We start from the raw sequence: 20,177 nt of genomic DNA on the forward strand, positions 1-20,177 counted from the left end.
TGCCTGCGTCTCTGCCTCTGTCCGCATCACTCAGACTACTCCAGTAGCCCCCTAAGTGACCACTCTTTTCCCACCCACCCCTTCCTTCCCATTCCCCATAGAGAAGCAAGTACCCGCCAGGCTGTGCCAATTGGCTCCCATTTCCTAGAAATGGAAACCCACCTCTGGCATCTGGAGCTGTCCATCATTTCCAGAGTGTGTGTTGCCGGAGCAGCACGCTGCACACAGTCGGGCTGGCCATCCCCTTCCTGTCATGCACCTGGCTCTCACGTATCTGCTCCCTGTCTCCTACCTCCCGCTCCTTAAGGGCTGAATTGTGCCTCCTCCCCAACTCATATATGGAAGCCCTGACCCCCTGTGCCTCGGAAGGAGACTTTATTTTATTTGTGAGAGGTAACTAAGTGAAGCTATGGGCATTTAGGCTGTACTCCGATAGAGGTGGTGTCCCTGTCGGAGGCACCTGCAGCCGAGCAGAGAGGCCTCAGAAGGAACCCTCCCTGCTAACACTCCAATTTTGGACTTGTAGCACCCAGACCTGCTAGGAGAACATACTCTGCTGCTGTTTAAGTTACCCAGTCTGCACAGGCCCAGCTGACGAGCACCCCACCTGGGAATAAAACCCCAAGTCCTCGCCACCCCCTCGGAGACCCCACATGATCTGGTTCCTGCCTTTGGCCTTGACCTCACCTCCCCTTGACCCAGTCCCCTCCCCTGCTCTCTGGACCAAAACCCCTTCTTCCAACTCTGCATGGCTGCGTAGCTTAATTTTAGACCCTGCCTTCATGTTCATCGGGTCCACCAGTTTAGAGCAAGCCTCCCTGTTCATTCTCACAGTGCTGTGAACTTTTCCTTCATAGCGTCCTTAATTAGAAACTTTCTGCATATTTGTTTATTTATGGCCTGCCTTCAAGTCAGGGACTGTTCACTCTGGGCTGGATTCATTATCTAGCACAGAGCTCGGACACATAATGATGCTCAGTAGATATCTGTTGAGTGAATAAATTTTCACCTTGTTAGTCTTGGTCCAGGCCTCCAAGTCCAGCCAATATCCTCCCCCTGCCCCCTTAAATTAGCCTTCTGACCCCCCAGGCCTGAGAAAAGCTGTCTGGATGTGGCTCTCCGCCCTCGGGCAGCCATGGTGATGATAGTGGCCCAGCTCTGTACTGCCCACAGCACAGGAGGCCCTCAGTACACACATGTGGACCCAAATAGATCAGAGAGCACCGACACCGATGACAGAGGATGTTAGAAACTGGGCCATTTGCAGGGGTGGAAAGGGTGTCCCTGCCCTCCCCGGCCCCCAGAGAGAAGGATGACACACGCTGTTTTGGCCAGGGGGATTTGGTGATAAACCTTACCAGCCAGGCACAGCCACACAGCAAAGTTGGGGGGCTGGGAAGGAGCTGGGCACAAGTCCACTGGCTAGGGCCCCAGAAATAGGGGCTGCCTGGACACTGTTTCTCTTCTGCCCAGCTGTGGGCTGCAGAAGAGGCCTGGACAACTCTGCCAGTTCCTCTCTCCGAGGAGAATGCTGCCCCCAAGAGAAGGCCCAAGGTCAAGAGCTGAGAGCCCATTCCAGGCCAGGCCCAGTGAACAGCCCCGAAGGCCTCGGCCCACTCAGCTCCCAGCCAGCGCCTCCCTCCTCCGCAGGGCTGGCGGCAGGGCCTGGGCATTCGTTGCTGGTTGGGCTCTCGCTTTCAGGGGCAGGGTCTGGACAATGGGAAGCTAGAAGCCCCCTCCCTGCTGCCCAGGGACATAAAGCAGGCCTTTCACTGAGGAGTTCTGGCTGCTTCGGCTGGTTCTTGGCACTCAGAGCCGCGGTGGGCGGCTTGGGGAGGGGCGGCAAAGCCGGCGTGTTGGGGGCGGGGATGTGCTGCGATCCTGAGGAGGAGGAGGAGATGGAGGAGGAGGAGGCTGGCCCGCCCAGGGCCACCGGGCAGGGCCCCCAGCTGCGGGATGAGCTCATGCAGGGAAACCGGAATAACTTGGGCTGCGGGTATGGGGGTGGGGAAGAAGACCCGCACCAAGGAGGCTGTGAAAGTATGCTGGGCAGCAAGTTTTTTCCTGGGGAGTAAGGACAAGCACCCACCCCCTAGCCCTGCCCCCCCGTCCCCCACCCCCAAACTCCCTGGTAACTCCGCATCCGCTTTCCCGGAAATCCATCCTCAGGCTCGGCGGGCGGCCTGCAGACCAACCTGGGTCGCCAAACCCCAAATCCCTCTCTAGGCCCCTTCCCCTGAAAGCCAAAGGCCTCGCCGCTGGCCAGCCCATGGATGCCGCCTGGGCCACGCAAAAGATGCCAGAGTCGCCGGCCGCCTGGCCAAATCGCTAGGGTCTCCCAAACCGGGAGCACAACCCCTCGGCAGGTGCCTCTGGGCTGCGTGCGCGTCGGCCGCGGCCTCCTACTTCCTCCCCCGGCCGGGCCTTGCCCGGTCCGCTCCGGCTGCCCCCGCCCCCGGCGTCTCTTCCTTCTCGCGGAGAGTTTGGCGTAGACAGCTGGGGAGCCATCGTGACTGGCGGAGGAGCTTCGGGTAGACGGCGCCCGAGTCGGCGTGGGGGGATGGGGTGGGGACCGACGCCGAGCCCTTGGGGCTGTCGGCAGCGGTTACCGGGGAGAGGTGTGGAGCGGCTCACGCCATTGGGAGAAACTCGTCTCGTCTGAGGCCGAGGTGGGGAGGAGGAGGAGGAGGAAGGGTCGGGTTATTGGAATGGGAGGATAAATTGTACAAGTAACTCTGGCCCCGTCCATCCACCAACCTCACTCCCCCCTCTTTTCCCCCTTCCCCGCAAGGCACTCCCTCTTCGGTGCCGGGACCGCACGGGTGGAAGAACAGGTTACCCCCCCAACACACACTGCACTCCCTCCCCCCAGTTCTTAACCCGGCCTCTGTTTACGTACACGGCGCCCCCCGCCCCCCGTGTGGGATGGACCGTGTGGGTAGAGGGCCGTGGCGGAAGGGGCGCGTCAGCATCGCCCCCCGGCCCCAGCTTGCAAGTTCAAAGCCACCACCCAAGAGCATCAGCTCTCCAGAGCCAGGACTTGGGCAGCCGGGTCCTGCTTGGGTTACCTTTGCCCATTTCCGAACGCGGAAGAGGCGTGTGTGCGCGCGCGGGAGGTGTGTTCATGCGGGATCTTATAAATGAGAACGGCTGGACCGAACTTAAAAAGAAAACTGGTCAATTGTAAAACAAACAGGAATAAACAGCCCTTTGGACGCGTTCTGTGGTTTATCTGGAGGTGGAGGTGGCGCTGACGAGGAGCCCCCACCCCCCCAATATTCTTCCCTGGGCTGAGCCTCCACCCCCAGCGCTGGAGCGGCGGGGAAGCGGCTCCGGAGTGATTAATCCGGGGATAATTCACCCCCCGCCCCCCGGCGCGAACCCCGCGAAGCGGGATTGGAGCGAGTCATTTCCGAGAGCGCAGCGCGCCTCTCCCCGGCCGGGCGGACACTTGGTTCATTCCAGCCGCAGAAGCTCAGGGCTCCCGCGTACCGGGATTTTTTCCGAGCAGAAAAAAGCTCCAGAGCTCCCCTGACCTCCTTTCTCCTCGGCGGCGAGCGGAGCCTCTCCCTCGGCGCTGCCGGCCGCGCCATGCCGCGCTCGCGGGCACGGGAGCTGGGGCGCTGCGGCTGCCCCGCGGGGAGGGCTCGCGGCGAAGCCGGGATCTCGGCGCTCGTACCGGGCGCGAGGAGCCGCTGGGGCCGCCCGCCGCCGCCGCCGCTGTCGCCGCCGCCGCTGCTGCTGCTGCTGGGCTGGGGGCTGCTCAGCGCCTCGGCCGCCGCGGGTAAGTCCTGCCACGCCGGGGAGCCGGCGGCCGCCGCGCGCCTCGCCCCAGCCCGGAGCCCACCCCTCGCCACCCGGGTCGCGGTCCGGGTCCCTCCCCCGCCCCCACCTCTGCCTTCACCTCCCACCCTCGCCCCTTTCGGCCCCCCAGTCCTCCGCCCCACCCTCCACCACGTCCTCACCTCCGCCCTCACCCTCGCCGCTACCCCCAGCCCCAGCCGCAACTTGGCCAGATCCGGCTGGCGTGGGGGCCTGAGAGACAGACATCCCCGCCCCGGGTTGCGGGGTGCCTGGACCCGGGCTCCAGTTTCTCCAGCCTCCCAGCCCCCAGGGTACCAGGGCTTCTCCCGGATAAACTTTCCCGGAGCCCTACTCCCCCCGCTCCCGATTCCGCCTGGCACGCGGGTCCTGGGGCTGGAGGAGAGCCGCGCGCGCCCCCTCCCCATTTCCGCGTTGGCAGGGTCTGCCCTTCCCCGCCCCCGCCCATGTTCTCGGTCGGAAGCTCCAGCTAGCCCCCGCCGGAGCCGCCCGGAGCCTGCGGCCGCCCCCCCACCCCACCCCGCACTCGGACCTAGGAAGTGGAGGGTGGGGGTGTCCAGGTGGACGCGCTTCCCGGGCAGGGGGTCCCGCGCCTTCACTGCCAGAGGACTAAGGTGGGGGCTGGGGGTGTCCTATGGCGGGGAGGCGGGGGCGGGGACTATGCCCGGGGCGGGGGAGGGAGTGTCGCCGCCAGGCCGCGCGCCGCCACGTTCCCCTCGGCTCCCACTCCGCGCCAAAGTGCCCTTTCCCGCGCCCTGCTGCAGCCGAGCGAGCGCCCGGGCTGCGGCAGCGGCGGCGCAGGCGGCGGGACCCGCTCCCCGGGACCGCGGCCGGGAGGGAGGCAGACCCGGCGGGCGCCGAGAGTCCCGGAACTTCGGCGGGTGCGCGTGGCTGCAGTTAGCAGCTCGCAGGGGGCGGCACGCGGATCTTCCAGGGAACCCTGTCCCCTATGGACGCCACTGGCCTCGACTGGCCCCCTCCCTAATCTCCTACTGCACGCCGCCGAAGCACAGCTCCAGCCGCCACCTGCTAAGTTCCTTGTGCTCGGTGGGGACGGGTCCAGACGCCGACGCCTGGAGCCGCATTTTTCTTGAGCCCGCAGGCTGACCCAAACCCGAAACACCTGCTGCCCAGGCCTGAACTCGACACACCTGCAGCCCGGAGCCATGCCTGTTAGTGTCGATTTTTTATTTTTATGTTTGTAAGCTATGGATTGGACCTCCAAAGGCCTGGCCTCGGCCACCCCAACACCCTGGGGCCCCCTACTGCTGACCCGGTACGCGCCCATGAGTGGGGAGCGCGAGCGCCCAAGGCGGCTTCCAGCATCTTGGAAGCTTACACCCGCAGGCGGCGTCGCCCACCCCTTAGCCGCCGGATGTTGGGGCTCTTGGTCTGGAAGGGCGCCTGCAGCCAACCCTGGCTCGCTCTCCTCCCTACTTGACCGGACTTTGTCGGCTTCTCCTAAGAGTCATAGCCGCCGACACCCAGAGAGGGGCGCCCGCGGCGCGCGCGCCTGGGAGCTCTGGCCTGGCGCACACCCACACCCACCCTGAGGCCGTTCACACCGGCGCCGCCGGTCACCCAGACTTGCCACAGCGGCGGGTGCCGGCCAGGCCTCTCGGAGGACACTTGTCGGTGCGAGACCCCCGCTGTGACGTAGCCAACTGGAGAATTGCTCTGGGTCTGAACCGTTTTTTCTGGCTGGGTTTGTCCCTGCCCCTGGGGCATGCCATGTCGCTGGGGAAATAAAAAGGCCGACCCAGACCCAGGGGAGCTTGCGCGCTGCTCCTCCGTGATGGATTCCTGCCTCGCCGAGATGCGTGTACTCGGAGGGCTTGGGTCAGCAGAGAAGTTGGGGGTGGTGGCTGCGGTAGGCAGACCCTGCTCTGCCTTCCGGAGCTCCCAGTGCCTTTCCTCTCAAACCCCGCCTGCCCCGAGCTGCCTCATTTGGCCTTTACGGGGGCGGCAGTAATTTGCAAATGGACTTGGTGACCGAAGATCCCAGGACCCGGCCCGCTCCAGGGGGAAGCACTTAGGTTTTGTGTTCCCTGCAGGCTGTTGACTTTCAAAGATGCTTAGGACTGAACCGGCGCCCTTTCTTGGTTCAGTGATCACTGGATACGGAGAAGATAAGGATTTGAAAAGGGGACCCCTCCTCATCTACCTCTCCTTTCTTCCCTCACCCCCTTCCCAGGTGCCCCTGCCTCACTGCCATCCTCAGCCTCCTTAGGGACCCCTGCCAGTCACCTCCTCTCCTCGCAGTCCCTCGGTCACTCTCCCTTCTTCGAATACCTTTCCCTTTGGCCTATAAACAGGTGCATCTGTAATGGGAAACAAGCCCAGTCCTGTCTTTGTTTTTCACAATCAGTCCCATCTACACCACCAGGCACCCACTGAGGTCTGACCTCTGTCCCCAGGACTCCGCTGGAACATGCTAGGAGGGACCCATGATGCCCCCCTGAATTGCCAGACCCACTATACTCTCTCCGGCAGGTCTTCCTTTACCTCTCTGTGGCTTCAGGCACTTTGGGCCCCTTCTTTCTCTATTTCTCTTCCTTGGGCTTCTGGAGTGCCATGTTTTGCTGAGTTTTCTCCTGCCTCTGGGTGTTCCCAGTCTCTGATGTTAGCATTCACTTCCTAAAGTCTGGTTTCTTGTTTGATTCCCCTTTTGCCACTCCCTAGGTGAGCTCACCCATGCCCACGACATCCACCATCACACCCTGAAGCTTCCAGACGGATCTGTCCTGCCAAGACATCTCTCGTGATGTATGTCTTTTGGCTTCCTAGTCCATGGAGACTCTGGGTCGAGACAGCCCATATATCCCTACATGGTTCCCTTCCAAAGCAAACTCATTTGCTTCTCTCCCATGCTCCCTGTGTAGCCTGCTGGCACCTGTCGCCCCCCAGTTACCCACCCTGGAAACCTTAGATCACCCTCAGCTCCTTTCTGATCTGGGGCCGTCAGGTTTGTCAGTTTTATGCCTGCAGTGTAGCAATTCTCACACCTGGCTACTTTTCTCTGGAGCAAGGCTTTCTGAGCATGGAAACAGTGTAATGCTCCCATGCCCCTTAATAAGTAATGAAGAATAAACACAACATTAAACTCACAACACTTACAACACTCGGATTTTTTCCCTATGCTATCTACTTCATGGCTTACAAAACATCAAATACTCTGTTATTATTATTTTTTTTTTAATTCCTCCTGCTTTGCTTTATGACCCGAGTGCCTGCCTTTAGCCTGCCTCTTGCAGACGGGAGCGTGGACTGCACCCAGCATTCTGTCATGGCAGTTTGGGTTGCGTGAAAAGTGCACGTCAGCCTTATGGGCTGCGGATACCATGAGCTTCCTGAAGGCAGAAACAGTGCTTGCTTTGGGTGTCCACTTTGGGTAGCGTAGAATTGGTACTTGAGAGATGTCTGAAATCAACAAATGATTTTTTATGATTGTTTTTTCAGACGGTCCTCCAGGGACTGATGAGGCTAAATCATGAGTTCTAGGGGTCAAGGCTACCAGCTGGTTTGCAGAGGTAGTGAGATGACAAAGCCACCTGGACCTCAGTTGCTTCTCTTACCACCCCCCCAAAAGTAAACATCACAGGTTGGTGAACCAGCTCCCTAGATTCTAGAACCAGTGCAGCAACAGGTCCTTGGCATCCCTCCCTCCTCTCCTCCCCTTCCCCAGTGCACCAAGGAAAGACACTTAACTGCTTAGTCACCAATGTGTGTATGGATTTGAATTTCCATTTGCAATCGAGCTGTGGATTTATGCTGTATAAAAAAGCTGACTACAGTACAGCAAACAGGGCTGGTCAGATCTCGGGCTGGTGAGTGTGTGGCTTTGCTGAAGGTAAGGCCAGCTTCGACTGCAACGGGACCCGTGGACCAGGTTGCAGGGCCTTGCGTTTGTCCAGAAGAGTCCAGCAGGTGGCTTCAGCAGCCTGGCCTTGACTCCTGGTCCCCGGCCTGCCTGCTTCAGCCTCACTGTCACACCAGCAGCGCAAAGAAATCTCAGTGCTCAGGGGACCCAGATGTCCTCAGACCTCTCAAAGGCTCAGGTTCCCCACCTGCAGACGGCACCAGAAATCCCTGTGGGACAGGAAGGAGTAGAGATCAGAGATGCAACAGGCCAGTGCTGTTCCTGCCTCAGCCAGTGTGAGCATTCAGTGGAAGCTGGGGCCAGGAAGTCCCTGTGCCTTCACCACATCCTTCCCCGCCCCTGGGGCTCAGAAAGCTGTCTGGGCATCTAGGGGGGTCAAGGCAATAGCTGAAGCTCACTGATGGCTCACCAGCTCTGTCTGTGGCACTCGCGTGTGTTAAGTTGTTCCTAACCCATGAGGCCGGCGCTGCTCTCATCCCCATTTTACACGTGGAGGAGCAGGTGCAGAGAGTTCACGGAAGTCTTCCACACAGGAAGTGAATGTCCAAGCTGGGCTTTGCACCTCGGTGTCCCTGACTCCAGATCCCTTGCTGGTAACCTCACTGCTCTTCAGCTTAGACTCGGCTGGTGCCACACTCTCGAGCCTCCTGTCCAGGCTGACCTCCCTGGCCTCCCCCGGGCCACTAGGTAGCACCCATCCGTTAAGCTCTGCTGCTTTTGGCATTTGATGGATGCCTGGGCCCCACAATTCCATCATCAAGCAGCCATCATCTGTCGGTCCCCACCATCAGCTCCCTGGGGCTTACTGCAAAGTCATCATGGCTTCCTAGCCCCAAAGCCCATGTGGATGGGGCTCTGCTCTTACAGGACTTACTGGGAGTTCTTGCTCAATGAGTCCTGTAAAGGAGCGTAAGCCCAGCTCACAGTGCACGGTAGAGGCTACGGGGCCATTGGGACAGATTATCTGGAGCCCAGGGCCGTCTTTCCTTCACACCATCTTCTTGGACGTCCCAAAGTAGTTGGGGGCTGGGGGGAGGGGGGAGAGGCAGGAGGAAGGGGGCAGTTCCAAGTAGGAGGCAGCCCTGGAGCCACCTGCATGGCGATTGTAGCTCTCCTCCATCAGTGCTGGTTACCATTCAGTTCTCACAGCTGCCCAGGTGTTGTAACATCAGAGATTAAACAAATTGGCTACAGTTATAGAGCGGATTGGTGAAGGAGGCAGGGTTGAGTCTCAGGGCTGCCTGACTGTAGGGCCAGATCCAATGGTGGCGTTCAATTCTCAGGTACGTTAGATGCTGTTACTACAGCTACATTCAGCTTACTTTCTGCAGCAACCCCTTAGGCTTGTCAGGGAAGCAATGCATGCCCCGTACCACTGTAAGGTGCCACTCTGAGCACCCAGGAGAGTCTTGCCTTTGCTGCTCCCCCTGGAGCCCTGCTCTTCAACCCCGGGGCCAGCGCTCCTCTTCTGCAGGGATAGAGAGGAAGGACTCTCCTGCTCCCCCTCAGGCTTGGAGAACGCCACTGTGCTGCCCTCCCTGGCTTTCTCTCCTGGTGAGATCCGGCCTCCCCACCCCCACCCCCCGCCACACCATCTGAGGGGTTTGTCAACAACAGGGGAACATCCAGGTGAATGTGCAGATGAGGATTATTTTAGAATCTCTCTAGGGTTCCCTACTTTTAAATCGAACTGATTCTCCCTTTGACCCACAGAAAGCAGAGCAGTGGGGTATGTAGCGTGAGAGTTTCTCAGCATGACAATGATGGTGAGGTTCTTAGGGCTCTTTCCTTACTCTGGTGAGTTACGAGAAAAAAGAAAACTGATTTTCTGGGTGGACCATGCATCTTTTTTTTCTGCCTTTCAAGTGGAGACTCTCTATCTTCTCTCTCACCCGAAGAACACTCAGTTTTTACATCTGTGGGGGAAGGGGAGACCCTTTTCCTTCTCAGGTAGCTTAGTGCAGCTTGAAGGATGGCCCTGACCCCATACATTCACAGATGAGAACTTTGATCCAGCCCCAGGGATGAGAGGGGAGGGGGTGGAGTGGAGCAGGCCAGGGAGGGAGGGTGAGCTTGGAGAGGTAAGAGGTGTGGAGTGGTCTGAGGCCGAGGAGGAAGGAGTGAGTGGGGTGGAATCGAGAGCGGATCTTGAGGTTTAAGGGAATGTGATGGAAAGAGTGATACAGGTGGCAGAGTGGAATAGGATAAGGTTGAGGCATGCGGTTAGGGATGGGCTTGAAAAGGAAGGATATGGCGGCTGCAGGGGGATGACCAGGGTTCGGGGAGGTGGGTGGAAGTGTGTTAGAATAGATTGGCACAGGATGGGGTACATGGACTTGGGATAGGTGGAATGGAGTGAGATGGAGCTGAGTAGGGACGTATGGCAATGTGTTGGGCTGGTTTGGGTCGGCTGTGTTGGGATAGAGAACTGGGAGATGTGCTGGGGTTGTGTACTTGTAGCCGATGGGAAGTGGGCAAAGGTAGCAGAAGCAGCTTAACCCACTTTACATTTTTGTGGCATCTTCAGCTTCCTCTCCAGAACTCCTTGAACGTTGGTCTGTTTCTTTCTGCCTGAACTGGGAGATTTCCAGCCAATAGAAAGCCCCTACCAGCCCTTGCTCCCACATGGCACAAATCCTCCAATACTGGAGGCTCCACTCTCCTGCTGCTAGAGCTCATCTCTGCAGGGAGAAGCTGGGCACCCATGTGGCCTCCACCAGGCACCCTATCCGAGAAACATGCCCGGCACCAGCCAGGAGCACCAGGATGGCTCGTGTGGAATCCAACATTAGAGAACAGTGCCGAGCTTCCCTCGGACTCCTGCGTGGCTGCACCCGTAGACAGCGAAGCCCTTGCTGGAGAGGTCTTCACCTCCATGCCCCCCTAATTCTGCAGAGTCTCCCCCACTGGGATCTTCCTTTTACTTTTTACTTATTTATTTCTGTGTCAGAAAACTTTATACTAAGTGTGACTCCAGGGGCTGGCGGTCCTATCCTTGTTATAAGGGACTTTCGTGATGCAGAAAATAATGTCAGTCTCCCTAAATTAGTGCCAGCGCCGAATAACCCTGAGAAATGCATTTGAGACTCTCCTGTGTGGTCTGGAGCAGAAAACAAGGGCTCCTATCGCAGCACAAAGTCGCCTCCCTCCCTGCCAACGACTCATCTATTCTCAATTAAGGGCAGTTGTCATCCAGAAACCTCAAAACGTGATGTGTCCATCCTCAGGTTTTCCCAGGGAAAGCGGAGTAAGTTGTTATTAAACAGCTACATCTGTGTATTGATTGAGAGTAAGTGAGTGTGATGGTTGTAACTTTTAAGGCAGAAAGCAGAGACTTTGAAATGGAGACCGTTTGAGATACAGGTATCGGAAAGGAGACTGCGCAGGCGTTCTGTGTGTAATGATTGATGGCCTGCCCCAAGACGAGCCAGTGTGGCAGCTCCTACTCAGGCCCCATCAGGTTCCACTTCCGGTGGCTGCCCCACTCCCACTCCTCCCCTGCACCAGCCTTTAGCTCGCTTCCCACCCACTCACCATTCCAGAGGGCAGGGGTGGAGGGTGAGGGGAAGCGCCAGGAAGGAGTGGGGCTGGGCGATGGTGTGTGGGTGTCTGGCACAGTACTTGGCAGAAAGCTGGAGGTGAAAGTTTAATGGTTTATTTTCAGTGTGTGTTGAGGCGTTCCTCGTGTGGGAAACAGCCCTCTGCACGATGGCATCCCTTCCTCCTGGGGACCTCAGCGCTCCTGCCCTTCTGGCTCTCGTCACGTGTGCAGGCCCGGGGGGTTGACCCCCAGCACAGGGGCCAGGAGGAAGGTGCCATTCTGTTCAGGAGTCAGGAAGCCCAGGTCAAGCCCCTGACAACCTGGGACCACGATTGAATCATTTCAGCTTCCGGGGCCTCTGCTTCTTGATCTGTAAAATGGGAACAATAATATTCACCTTGTCTGGGTAACCGTGGCCTTGGAAACTGTTTAATCCACAAAACATAAAGGACACAGAGTCACTAGAACAGGCCTGGAGAGGTGACTTCTGCCAAGCCCTGCCCTGTGGGAGGCAGGCCGGCTGCACTTCCCCCAGGTGGGGAGCTCCCTGCCTCTGCCCGCAGCTGCCTGGCTGTACTCTAGGGACTGGGGTGGTGGCAGAAGGAGGGCCCCTGCCATGGCTGTGTGGTTGCTCCTGAGAACTGGATAAGGAGGAACCGTGCCATTCCCATTTTCGGCTTATCAGACATCCTGGCCACCACCTCCCTCCTGCACCCCCAGCCCTGGGCCAGAGCGCGATGGGCTCAGTCTGGGCCCAGTGGCTGCTTGGGATTTCCTAAGAGCCATCCAGGGGATAGGATCTGATTTTAGACCTTTGTCTTTAGCAGAATGGAAATTCCTTACATTCCTCTTTTAAAATATTTATTTATTTATTTGAAAGGCAGAGTTAGAGAGAGAGAGAGAGACAGAGAGATGGGGTTGGGGGGAGAGTGAGTGAGCTTCCATCTGCTGGTTCACTCCTCAGAAGGCTACCATGACCAGGACTGGGCCAGGCTGAAGCCAGGAGCCAGGAGCTTCTTCCGGGTCTCAGGGTGGCAGGGGCCCAAACACCTGGGCCATCTTCTACTGCTTTCCCAGGCCATCAGCAAGACGGGAAGTGGAGCAGCCAGGATGTATTCTAGGACCACTGGGACTCGTGTGGAAAGAGGAAAACGTTCCCGGGGTGGTTTTTCTGAGTCACACGGGAGGCACTGATGCCCCTTCCCTCCTTCCTTCCTCCCTTCCTCCCTCCCTCCCTTCCTTCCTTCCTTTCTCTCTCTCTCTCTCTCTTTCTCTCTCTCTCTTTCTTAAGATTTATTTCATTTATTTGAAAGATAGATTTACAGAGAGAGGTTGAGCCAGAGAGAGAGAGAGAGAGGTTTTCCATCTGCTGGTTCACTTCCTGATTGTCCACAATGACTGGAGCTGTGCCGATCCAAGGCCAGGAGCCAGGAGCTTCTTCTAGGTCTCCCATGTGGGTGCACGGGCCCAAGAACTAGGGCCATCCTCTACTGCTTTCCCAGGCTATAACAGAGAGCTGGATTGGGAGTGGAGCAGCCGGAACTTGAACCGGCGCCCATATGGGATGCTGGCACTGCAGACCAGGGCGTTAACCTGCTACACCACCGCACCTGCCCCAGGTGCGGCTTTCTGTTTTCTGCTGCTCCCTGTCACTCCCACACCAGTCTCAGGTGGATAACGCAAGTGCCTCTGCCTTCAGTCCGCAGGGCTCTAAGGTGCTTTCCTGTGCAGGACCCTCTTTATTCAAAATGTTTCCTTGCCTTTATGCCCACACTCAAGGCTGCTGTTGCTTTCCCCTAATAGACACCCATTTTGAGATATCTGATCTATGGCTTGAAGGGTGCATGCAGCCTTATAGAACATGGAGGGCTGCGCACATGTGTGTATATGCACTTTTAGTTTCCACAAATGCTGTGGAGCTATGCATTCATCTGGTTTCTTATGCAGTCTGCAATGTGTTTTAAAGATCTAGCCTTTAATCTTCTGCCTTGCGGCGCTGGCACACCGGGTTCTAGTCCCAGTCGGGGCGCCGGATTCTGTCCCGGTTGCCCCTCTTCCAGGCCAGCTCTCTGCTGTGGCCCGGGAGTGCAGTGGAGGATGGCCCAAGTGCTTGGGCCCTGCACCCCATGGGAGACCAGGAGAAGCACCTGGCTCCTGCCTTTGGATCAGCACGATGCACTGGCCATAGCGCACCGGCCGTGGCGGCCATTGGAGGGTGAACCAACGGCAAAAAGGAAGACCTTTCTCTCTGTCTCTCTCTCTCACTGTCCACTCTGCCTGTCAAAAAAAAAAAAAAAAAAAAAAAGAAAAAAAGATCTAGCCTTACTCCTTAGATAGATCTAATGTGTTGTCTCCAACTGCTGTGTTACATTCTGAGTTACATGTCAGTTTACAAACACACACACACACACACACACACACACACATCATAGAGAAAGACACCTGGCTCTCCTGCAGCTCCTACCCAGAGTGCACTAAGTTCTGAAGGACATCCTTGGACCTGCCGCCTTGGGGCTCGGTGTCCTTGGGGCTCTGGACGGTACACATGGGGAATTGGGACCCCTGACTTAGTATGTGGATTTTCTGCTTTCTGCCAGTGCATTTTCCAGTCCCATTTTCTGTGTTCCTGTGTCCTCTCTGATACCTGACATCATCTACCTTTCTACTTTTGCCATTCTTGTGAGTTTAATGCAACATTTCTTTGTTTTAATTTGCATTTCTGCTATTACAACTAAGGTTGGATATCTTACTTGTTTGCTATCTGTTTGGTCTTCTCTCTGTGAATTAGCTCTTCCTGTTCTTTGTCCATATTTACATTAGATTGCTCTTCTTAATAGGTGTGCATATAGAAATTCCTTTTATATTTCGGATACTGCCCAATATTAATTTTAGAGGCTAGCAATGTCTTCCATTGCACAGAAATGCTTTGTTTTGATGTGGGCAGCTCCATCGGTGTTGTGGGGCAGGGGGCAGAAGTTGAGACATTTGAGGTCTCTGAGGAGCTAGGGAGCAGGGCAGGCTCCCAGGCCCCCTACCTACTGCTGCCCAGGCCTTCTCTCCTGCAAGATCTGCTCTGTGAATGGAGGGCTTTGCAGAGAGCCACAGCCTTCCTGTCCATACTGGCTCCCAGCTCTGCAGGTTCAGTGCAGGTGCCAAGCTGACACCCGTGCTCACCTTCTGGTGCACGCGCATCCAGGCTCTGCCTGCACCTGTCAGCTCACTCCCCTCACCCTGCCCCATCCGTGATTTTCAGCTCCAGCACTGGCAGCACCAGGGCTGTGTCCAGAGGCTATAGCACTGCAGAGGTGGTCACCGGGGGCCCCGATGTGCCTTGATGAGTTGGACAGCCCACAGAGGAGCCTGGGAAAGCCAGAGTCCTGTGGACCTGGCATTAGCAATCCTAAAATGCTTGGCTCTGCAGGAAAGAGGCCCGTTGGTGAGGCTTGGTCCGAAGCAAGTGGGGCTCCTGAACTACCAGGTCCATCCTCCAGCCCCGGATTTGTTAGGTGGGAAATCAGGACACTCAGGGGAGTCTTATCCTCAACTTCCTCTGTGTACTGACTTCCATTACTGTAGATTTAACACTCACTGAGGAGCAGGCACTAAGCACCGCCATGCCATTTTCCAGGGGCCTGCTGGTGGGAGGCAGCTAGCATTTTGGGACTGAGGCATGCTGGGCAGCTAGGACACGGTCAGCTGGGGAGGGAGGCTGAGGGGAGACTGGGGTGGCAGCTCGGGAGGGTGGGGCTGAGGTCTCCAGGTTCAAAGTTTGATTTTGCTCTAGGCTGCAGCAGAACCCAGGCCCCAGAGGAGGGAGCCACCGGGGGGGGGGGGGGGCAGGCAGCCAGCCAGGTGGGAAGAGTCTGCAGTCCCAGTGAGGAGCCAATGGCTCATCAGGGAAACTGAGGCACGTGGCCAGTTATACAAACAAGGAAGCTAAGGCGGGAAGTACAGAAACACTGGGAGGCACCGTGTTTGGTGCATAATTAGTTTATCAACTCATTCACCCATTCTTGGGTTTCATTCATTCCTCAAGTTTTAGGTGACAAGACAGGAACTTTTAAATGAGCACCCTTGGGGAGAAGGGTTTGTTTAATGAACAGAGGAGTTTGGGAAACCCTAGACTCTTGGTTTCCAGTGAGTGGTCCAAGCCCTAGCCATGAGCTTTATAGAAAAACAAGCTCACTCCCACCTATGGAATCAACCACTCTCTCTATCTATCTATCTATCTATCTATCTATCTATCTATCTTTTTTATTTATGTGAAAGGCAGAGTTTTAGAGAGGGAGACACACACACAGAGGGAGAGAGAGATAGAAAGATATTCCATCCCTGGTTCATTCCCCAAATGGTCGCTACAGGTTAGTAAAGGCTGAAGCCAGGAGCCTTGAACTTCATCCAGATCTCCTATGTGGGTGCAGGGCCCAAGCACTTGGCCATCTTCCGCTGCTTTCCCAGGCCCATTAGCAGGGACCTGGATCAGAAGTGGAACAGCTGGGTCTTGAACCAATCCTGATATTTTAACAAGGCCCCTGGGGATTCTGAGATGCCTCAGATGATGCATGCTCTGAGCACAAGCTTTGGGCCAGTAAAGCCAACGGGTGGCAAGTTTCAGCGCAAGTCCATCGTGGGCCTCAGTTGTTGCGTTCATCAGATGGGGCCAACGTCCTGACCCCGCAGCAATGCCTGCAAAGTGCCTGGCTCACTACGCATGTTCCCACGCCTTGGTTGCATCAGGCTCCTGCCCCAGTAAGGGCAGGGCTTTGCCTTCTGGTTCATAGCTGTGTCCCCAGCACCTGGGACAGTGCTGGCAGCCTGGGAGACTCTGAATAATGAGGTGGAGGAATGCTCCCCAGCTGGCTGCCAGGTGAGAGGGAGCTCCTGGGGGCTGCTTTCTGGAGGTGCACAGACACAGAGAGCTTTTCCTGTCCAGTTGTGGCAGGTGTCCCAAGACAAAGGACTGCTGAGAGGCCAGCCCAGGGTGTGACAGAAGCAGCGAGATGTCTGCTTTTTGTCAGCCTGTGCTTCAGGAAGATTCGCTTAGTGCTGAAGGCCTTGGTTTGCAAGACACAATGACAAATGGGATGGGAGATGTTAGCCATTAACACCTTAGTAAGAATGAGCTCATGGGGCTGGCGCTGTGGCATAGTGGGTAAAGCCACTGCCTGCAGTGCTGGCATCCCATGTAGGCACGGGTTCGAGTTCTGGCTGCTCCACTTCCGATCAAGCTCTCTGCTATGGCCTGGGAAGGCAGTAGAAGATGGCCTAAGTCCTTGAGCCCCTACACATGTGTGGGAGACCCAGAAGAAGGTCCTGGCTCTTGGCTTCAGATCAGCACAGCTCCAGCCATTGCGGCCATTTGGGGAGTGAACCAGCAGATGGAAGACCTCTCTCTCTCTCTCTCTCTCTCTGCCTCTCTGTAACTCTGCCTTTCAAATAAATAAATAAATAAATCTCTCTTTTTTTAAAGAATGAACTAATTGGTCCAGAAAGAATAGGGTCAGACAGAGTGGATAAAAGGTAGATGTGGTTGATCTGAACCCAGGCAGTGTCTCTGGGTCTGAGAAATGAATCTGACCCAACTGACTCTGTGCACCTGTTCCCTTATGTGCACCCCTTGTGGGCCCCTCTGTTCCAGCTCAGACCACTGTGTGTCCTGCCCTGCCTCTTGACCCACCTGGGGCCACTCTTGTCTCTGGAGCAGCCTCGCTCACGCAACTCTCCTGGACAACCCTGTCCCCTGCTTCACAGAAAAGTGGACACTCAATAAAACACTGCGTAGACTCTGCTGCAGGGTTTGTGTAGGCCAGTGCTGAGGTCCCCGTTCCCTGGCTGCCTCAGGGGCCTCACTCCTGTCCCTGACATCCTTGCCCTGTTCCTCTGGCCCTCTCTCCCCTCTGCTTTGTCCTCATGAGCCCATGCACAGGCCCAGCTTGCCTCCAAAACACCCTGAACCCACTGCTTCCTTCCCCGACTGCATTAGCTGAGAGTGTGTCTGCAAAGTCAGATCTCAGCACCTGTCATCTGCCTCCCACCCCCACCCCGCTCCACGCTAGGGAGGTTCCCCAGCTTCTAGACCTTCCACAGTCTGGCCACAGCCTGCCCCTTGACCTTCCTCCGACTGTCTTCTCGCCTCCCCTCTTTGGCGTCTGACATTGCCGCCCACTCCTCCCCGCCTGAAAACTGGCCTGAATGCTGATGGTTCCAGTCTCTATTGCTCCTTCCCGTCCCTCCTCTGAGTTTCACAGTGGTGCTGTCCAAATGCTCCCGAACTCCAGGCCTGCCTACCACACGATGTTCCACGGGCCATCACTCTGCGTGCCATAGGCAGAGCTCTTCTTCTGCGCCTCTCTTGCACTCCCAGCAAGTGTGGTCTCCCTAAGTTTCCCCCCACCCCCGATTCACTTTGGCTACTGTGTACCTTCCTGAGCTGGGAATCATTCTGGAATATTCCACCCCTAGCCAAATCCTGTGGCTTCCGCCTCCCAACTCTTTGCCAATCCTCCTTCTGCGTCCTTGTGGTTGCTGCTGTGGCTCAGAGCCCGTCTCTCTCCTCCTGGCCAGCAGAGCCCACACTCCTGCCTCTGCAGTGGCACCAGTGTGGTCTCTCAGGTCTCCTTTGGCTGCCACACATCAGTCAGAGAAACGCGGGGATGGAAGATGAGGAGCAAGACACGAGAGCCGAGAGGAAATGAGGAAGTGGCAGAGAACCTGAAGCTGTTGGGATGGGAGTGTCCTTGGCAGGTGTGAACACTGCTGGCCTTAGAGGTACCCCCCACCCCTGCCCCGCCGGTGGGGGCCAGGACAAGGAACAGGAGCCAGGACGTTGGGAAGACACCGGTTCTGTGATTAGTAACCAGGCACAGGCCTGACCCGCCTCAGCTCATGGGTCTTCTCTTGTATCCTTCTCTGACTCTGCACCCTGGAACCGAAAGCTGGGAGCACCTGCAGGATTTTACCTGGGACCGAGTGTCCAGGGCACACTCAGCACCCACTTCCCCGGCCAGCTCTGGACATGAGAAGGATGGGCTTGGTCTGCCCACCAGTTTCAGGTAGAACACGGGTTGTCTGGTGGGAGAAAGACACTGAGCTGCCTTCTGGACCCCTCTCCCAAGCTGGGTCAGAATAGAGGTTGCCCTGTCCTCTGCATCAGAGACTGCCTTGGGGACACTGTGTCCCCATGCTGGACATAGCCCAGCTCTGTGACGTGGTGGGGACCCTGCACTTGGAGGCACTCTTTCCAGCAGACTGCGTGTGTTAAAGGGTGTTGGGGTCTGACTTGATGCAGAGACCTTTTTGCTTTCCTAAGCTGCGTGGGGCTCTGTTCTTTGGCAATGGGAAAAGGCCTGTTCTTGGAACCTCATTCTTCTTCCTTTTATCTAAGACCGAGAAGCCCCCCAGCACCCCCCCCAGTGTACCCCCATTTCAGTTTCCCTTCAGATCAGCAGGCAGCCTTGCCAAGGGTTTAGATTTCTCATTGTAGTCGAGCAGATGGGCCTGAGACCCCAGCAGCTCCTCCTTGTCAAGTCTCTGAGGTCCCTGATGGGCCAGGGAAGGGTCCTTATCACTCACAGTGGACAAAGGGCAGTGTGACCTCATGGATGAGGAAGCGTTCCAGCCCCAGGCAGACTCTTGGTGTTTATCTCGTCTGTGCATCTTGATTGCGGGTACATGCAGTTTCTGTGAAGCTCTTTGAAATCTCGGCAAACCCTCCTGACTGCCTTTGAAGAGCCAGCCGTAGGGGGCTGGGAACCTCAGGCAGGGAGCGTCGATCACGTCTCCTTGCTCCTGTGCACCCTCTCAAGTTTGGAATGGGGTGAGTGAAAAACACGAGTCAATGGAGAAATCAAAATGCCAGCCTTGTTACAATAAGGTTGATTGGACAGTGTGGCTTCGGATTTGCAGCCTGATTGGCTTGCTGACACATCACTCTGAAGTTGGAGACATTGGCCAGCCCTCTCTGTAGCCAAGGGGACAACCTCAGGCTTCTGGAACTCACAGGGACAAGGACTGCAGGATGAGTTAGGGAGCTGCAAGGCAGGTGGGGGTTGAGCTAAACATGCCAGGTTTTTTGTTTCTTTTTTTCCACTCAAAATATTTGCATAAAAAGTCACTCCTTTTCCAGGATGGGGAGAGGGTGAGGGCTCAAGTGTGTGCCATTGGTATTTATTTCCTCTCTGGGACCTGGAGTGGGAATTCTGTCCTCTGTATGGAGGCAGGAGCTGGGTGAGAGTTCTCCCTAATGTTGCACAGTGGATCTGGGCCTGAGCAGGTGTGCACCACCTGCAGCTGAGGGTGGCTAGGGCAGGCAGGACCTGGCCCCCTGCATGGTAGAGGCCCCACCAACCCTGGGCTCGGCCACAGGTGCCAGGAAGCCTTGGGGGTTTCTCCAAGCCCTTCTGTAGACTGAGAGGAGGTGCGAGATGTTGACTGAGACATTGATCATCTGGCTCGCGTATCTTGGTGACATATTTCAATAAGAGAATAAATTGTTTATTTTTCTCTCCCCTTCACTGTCCCCTGGAAGAGTGGATGGAGGATGTGCCGCCTCCCTGTGAATTGTTAGGAAATGGGATCACTCTTTAAAATGCATCTACTCTGGAGTCAGACCCGATTCTCCTTGGTTAACTCCTTGATAGAAACTGATGTTGGAGGAGAGGTAGGCATCACACGTTTGCTTTGCAGATGATGGAGCAAAATTGAGTGGAAAATAGGAGGAGGCCCAAGGCCAGAGGAACCTGCTAGGGATGGCAGAGGAGCTTTGCGGCACGTGGCACAGCAGTGCCAAGATGCTTTCCTCCTGCCTCCCTCCTTCCCTCCTTCCATCCTTCCTTCTGTCCATGTAGCCAGCCTTCCATGTTCCCACTGAACCAAGTTGTACCAAGTTCCCACTCGGTGCCGGGTTCTGGAATATGAGCCAGTGAGTGACATGCC

The 20,177-nt window shown here is 56.6% G+C and overlaps 1 protein-coding gene across 7 annotated transcripts in view; it reads left to right on the plus strand.

Moving 5' to 3' along the window:
- Positions 1-3,389: 3,389 nt before the first annotated feature.
- Positions 3,390-20,177, plus strand: part of CSMD2 (CUB and Sushi multiple domains 2) — a 624,779-nt gene continuing 607,991 nt past the window's right edge. For 5 of the 7 annotated variants that reach the window (XM_051832045.3, XM_051832046.3, XM_051832048.3 and 2 more), the window contains exon 1: positions 3,393-3,784. In XM_051832045.3, the coding sequence (XP_051688005.3) occupies positions 3,592-3,784 (193 nt within the window). In that variant the 5' untranslated portion in view covers positions 3,393-3,591. Of the gene's footprint in view, positions 3,785-20,177 lie in introns of all 7 variants that reach the window. The other 2 variants (XM_051832052.3, XM_051832047.3) reach the window with 2 other exon arrangements.

The sequence above is a fragment of the Oryctolagus cuniculus genome, chromosome 7, assembly GCF_051225735.1.
Source record: "Oryctolagus cuniculus isolate XC-2025 breed Fujian yellow rabbit chromosome 7, ASM5122573v1, whole genome shotgun sequence".
NCBI lineage: Eukaryota > Metazoa > Chordata > Mammalia > Lagomorpha > Leporidae > Oryctolagus > Oryctolagus cuniculus.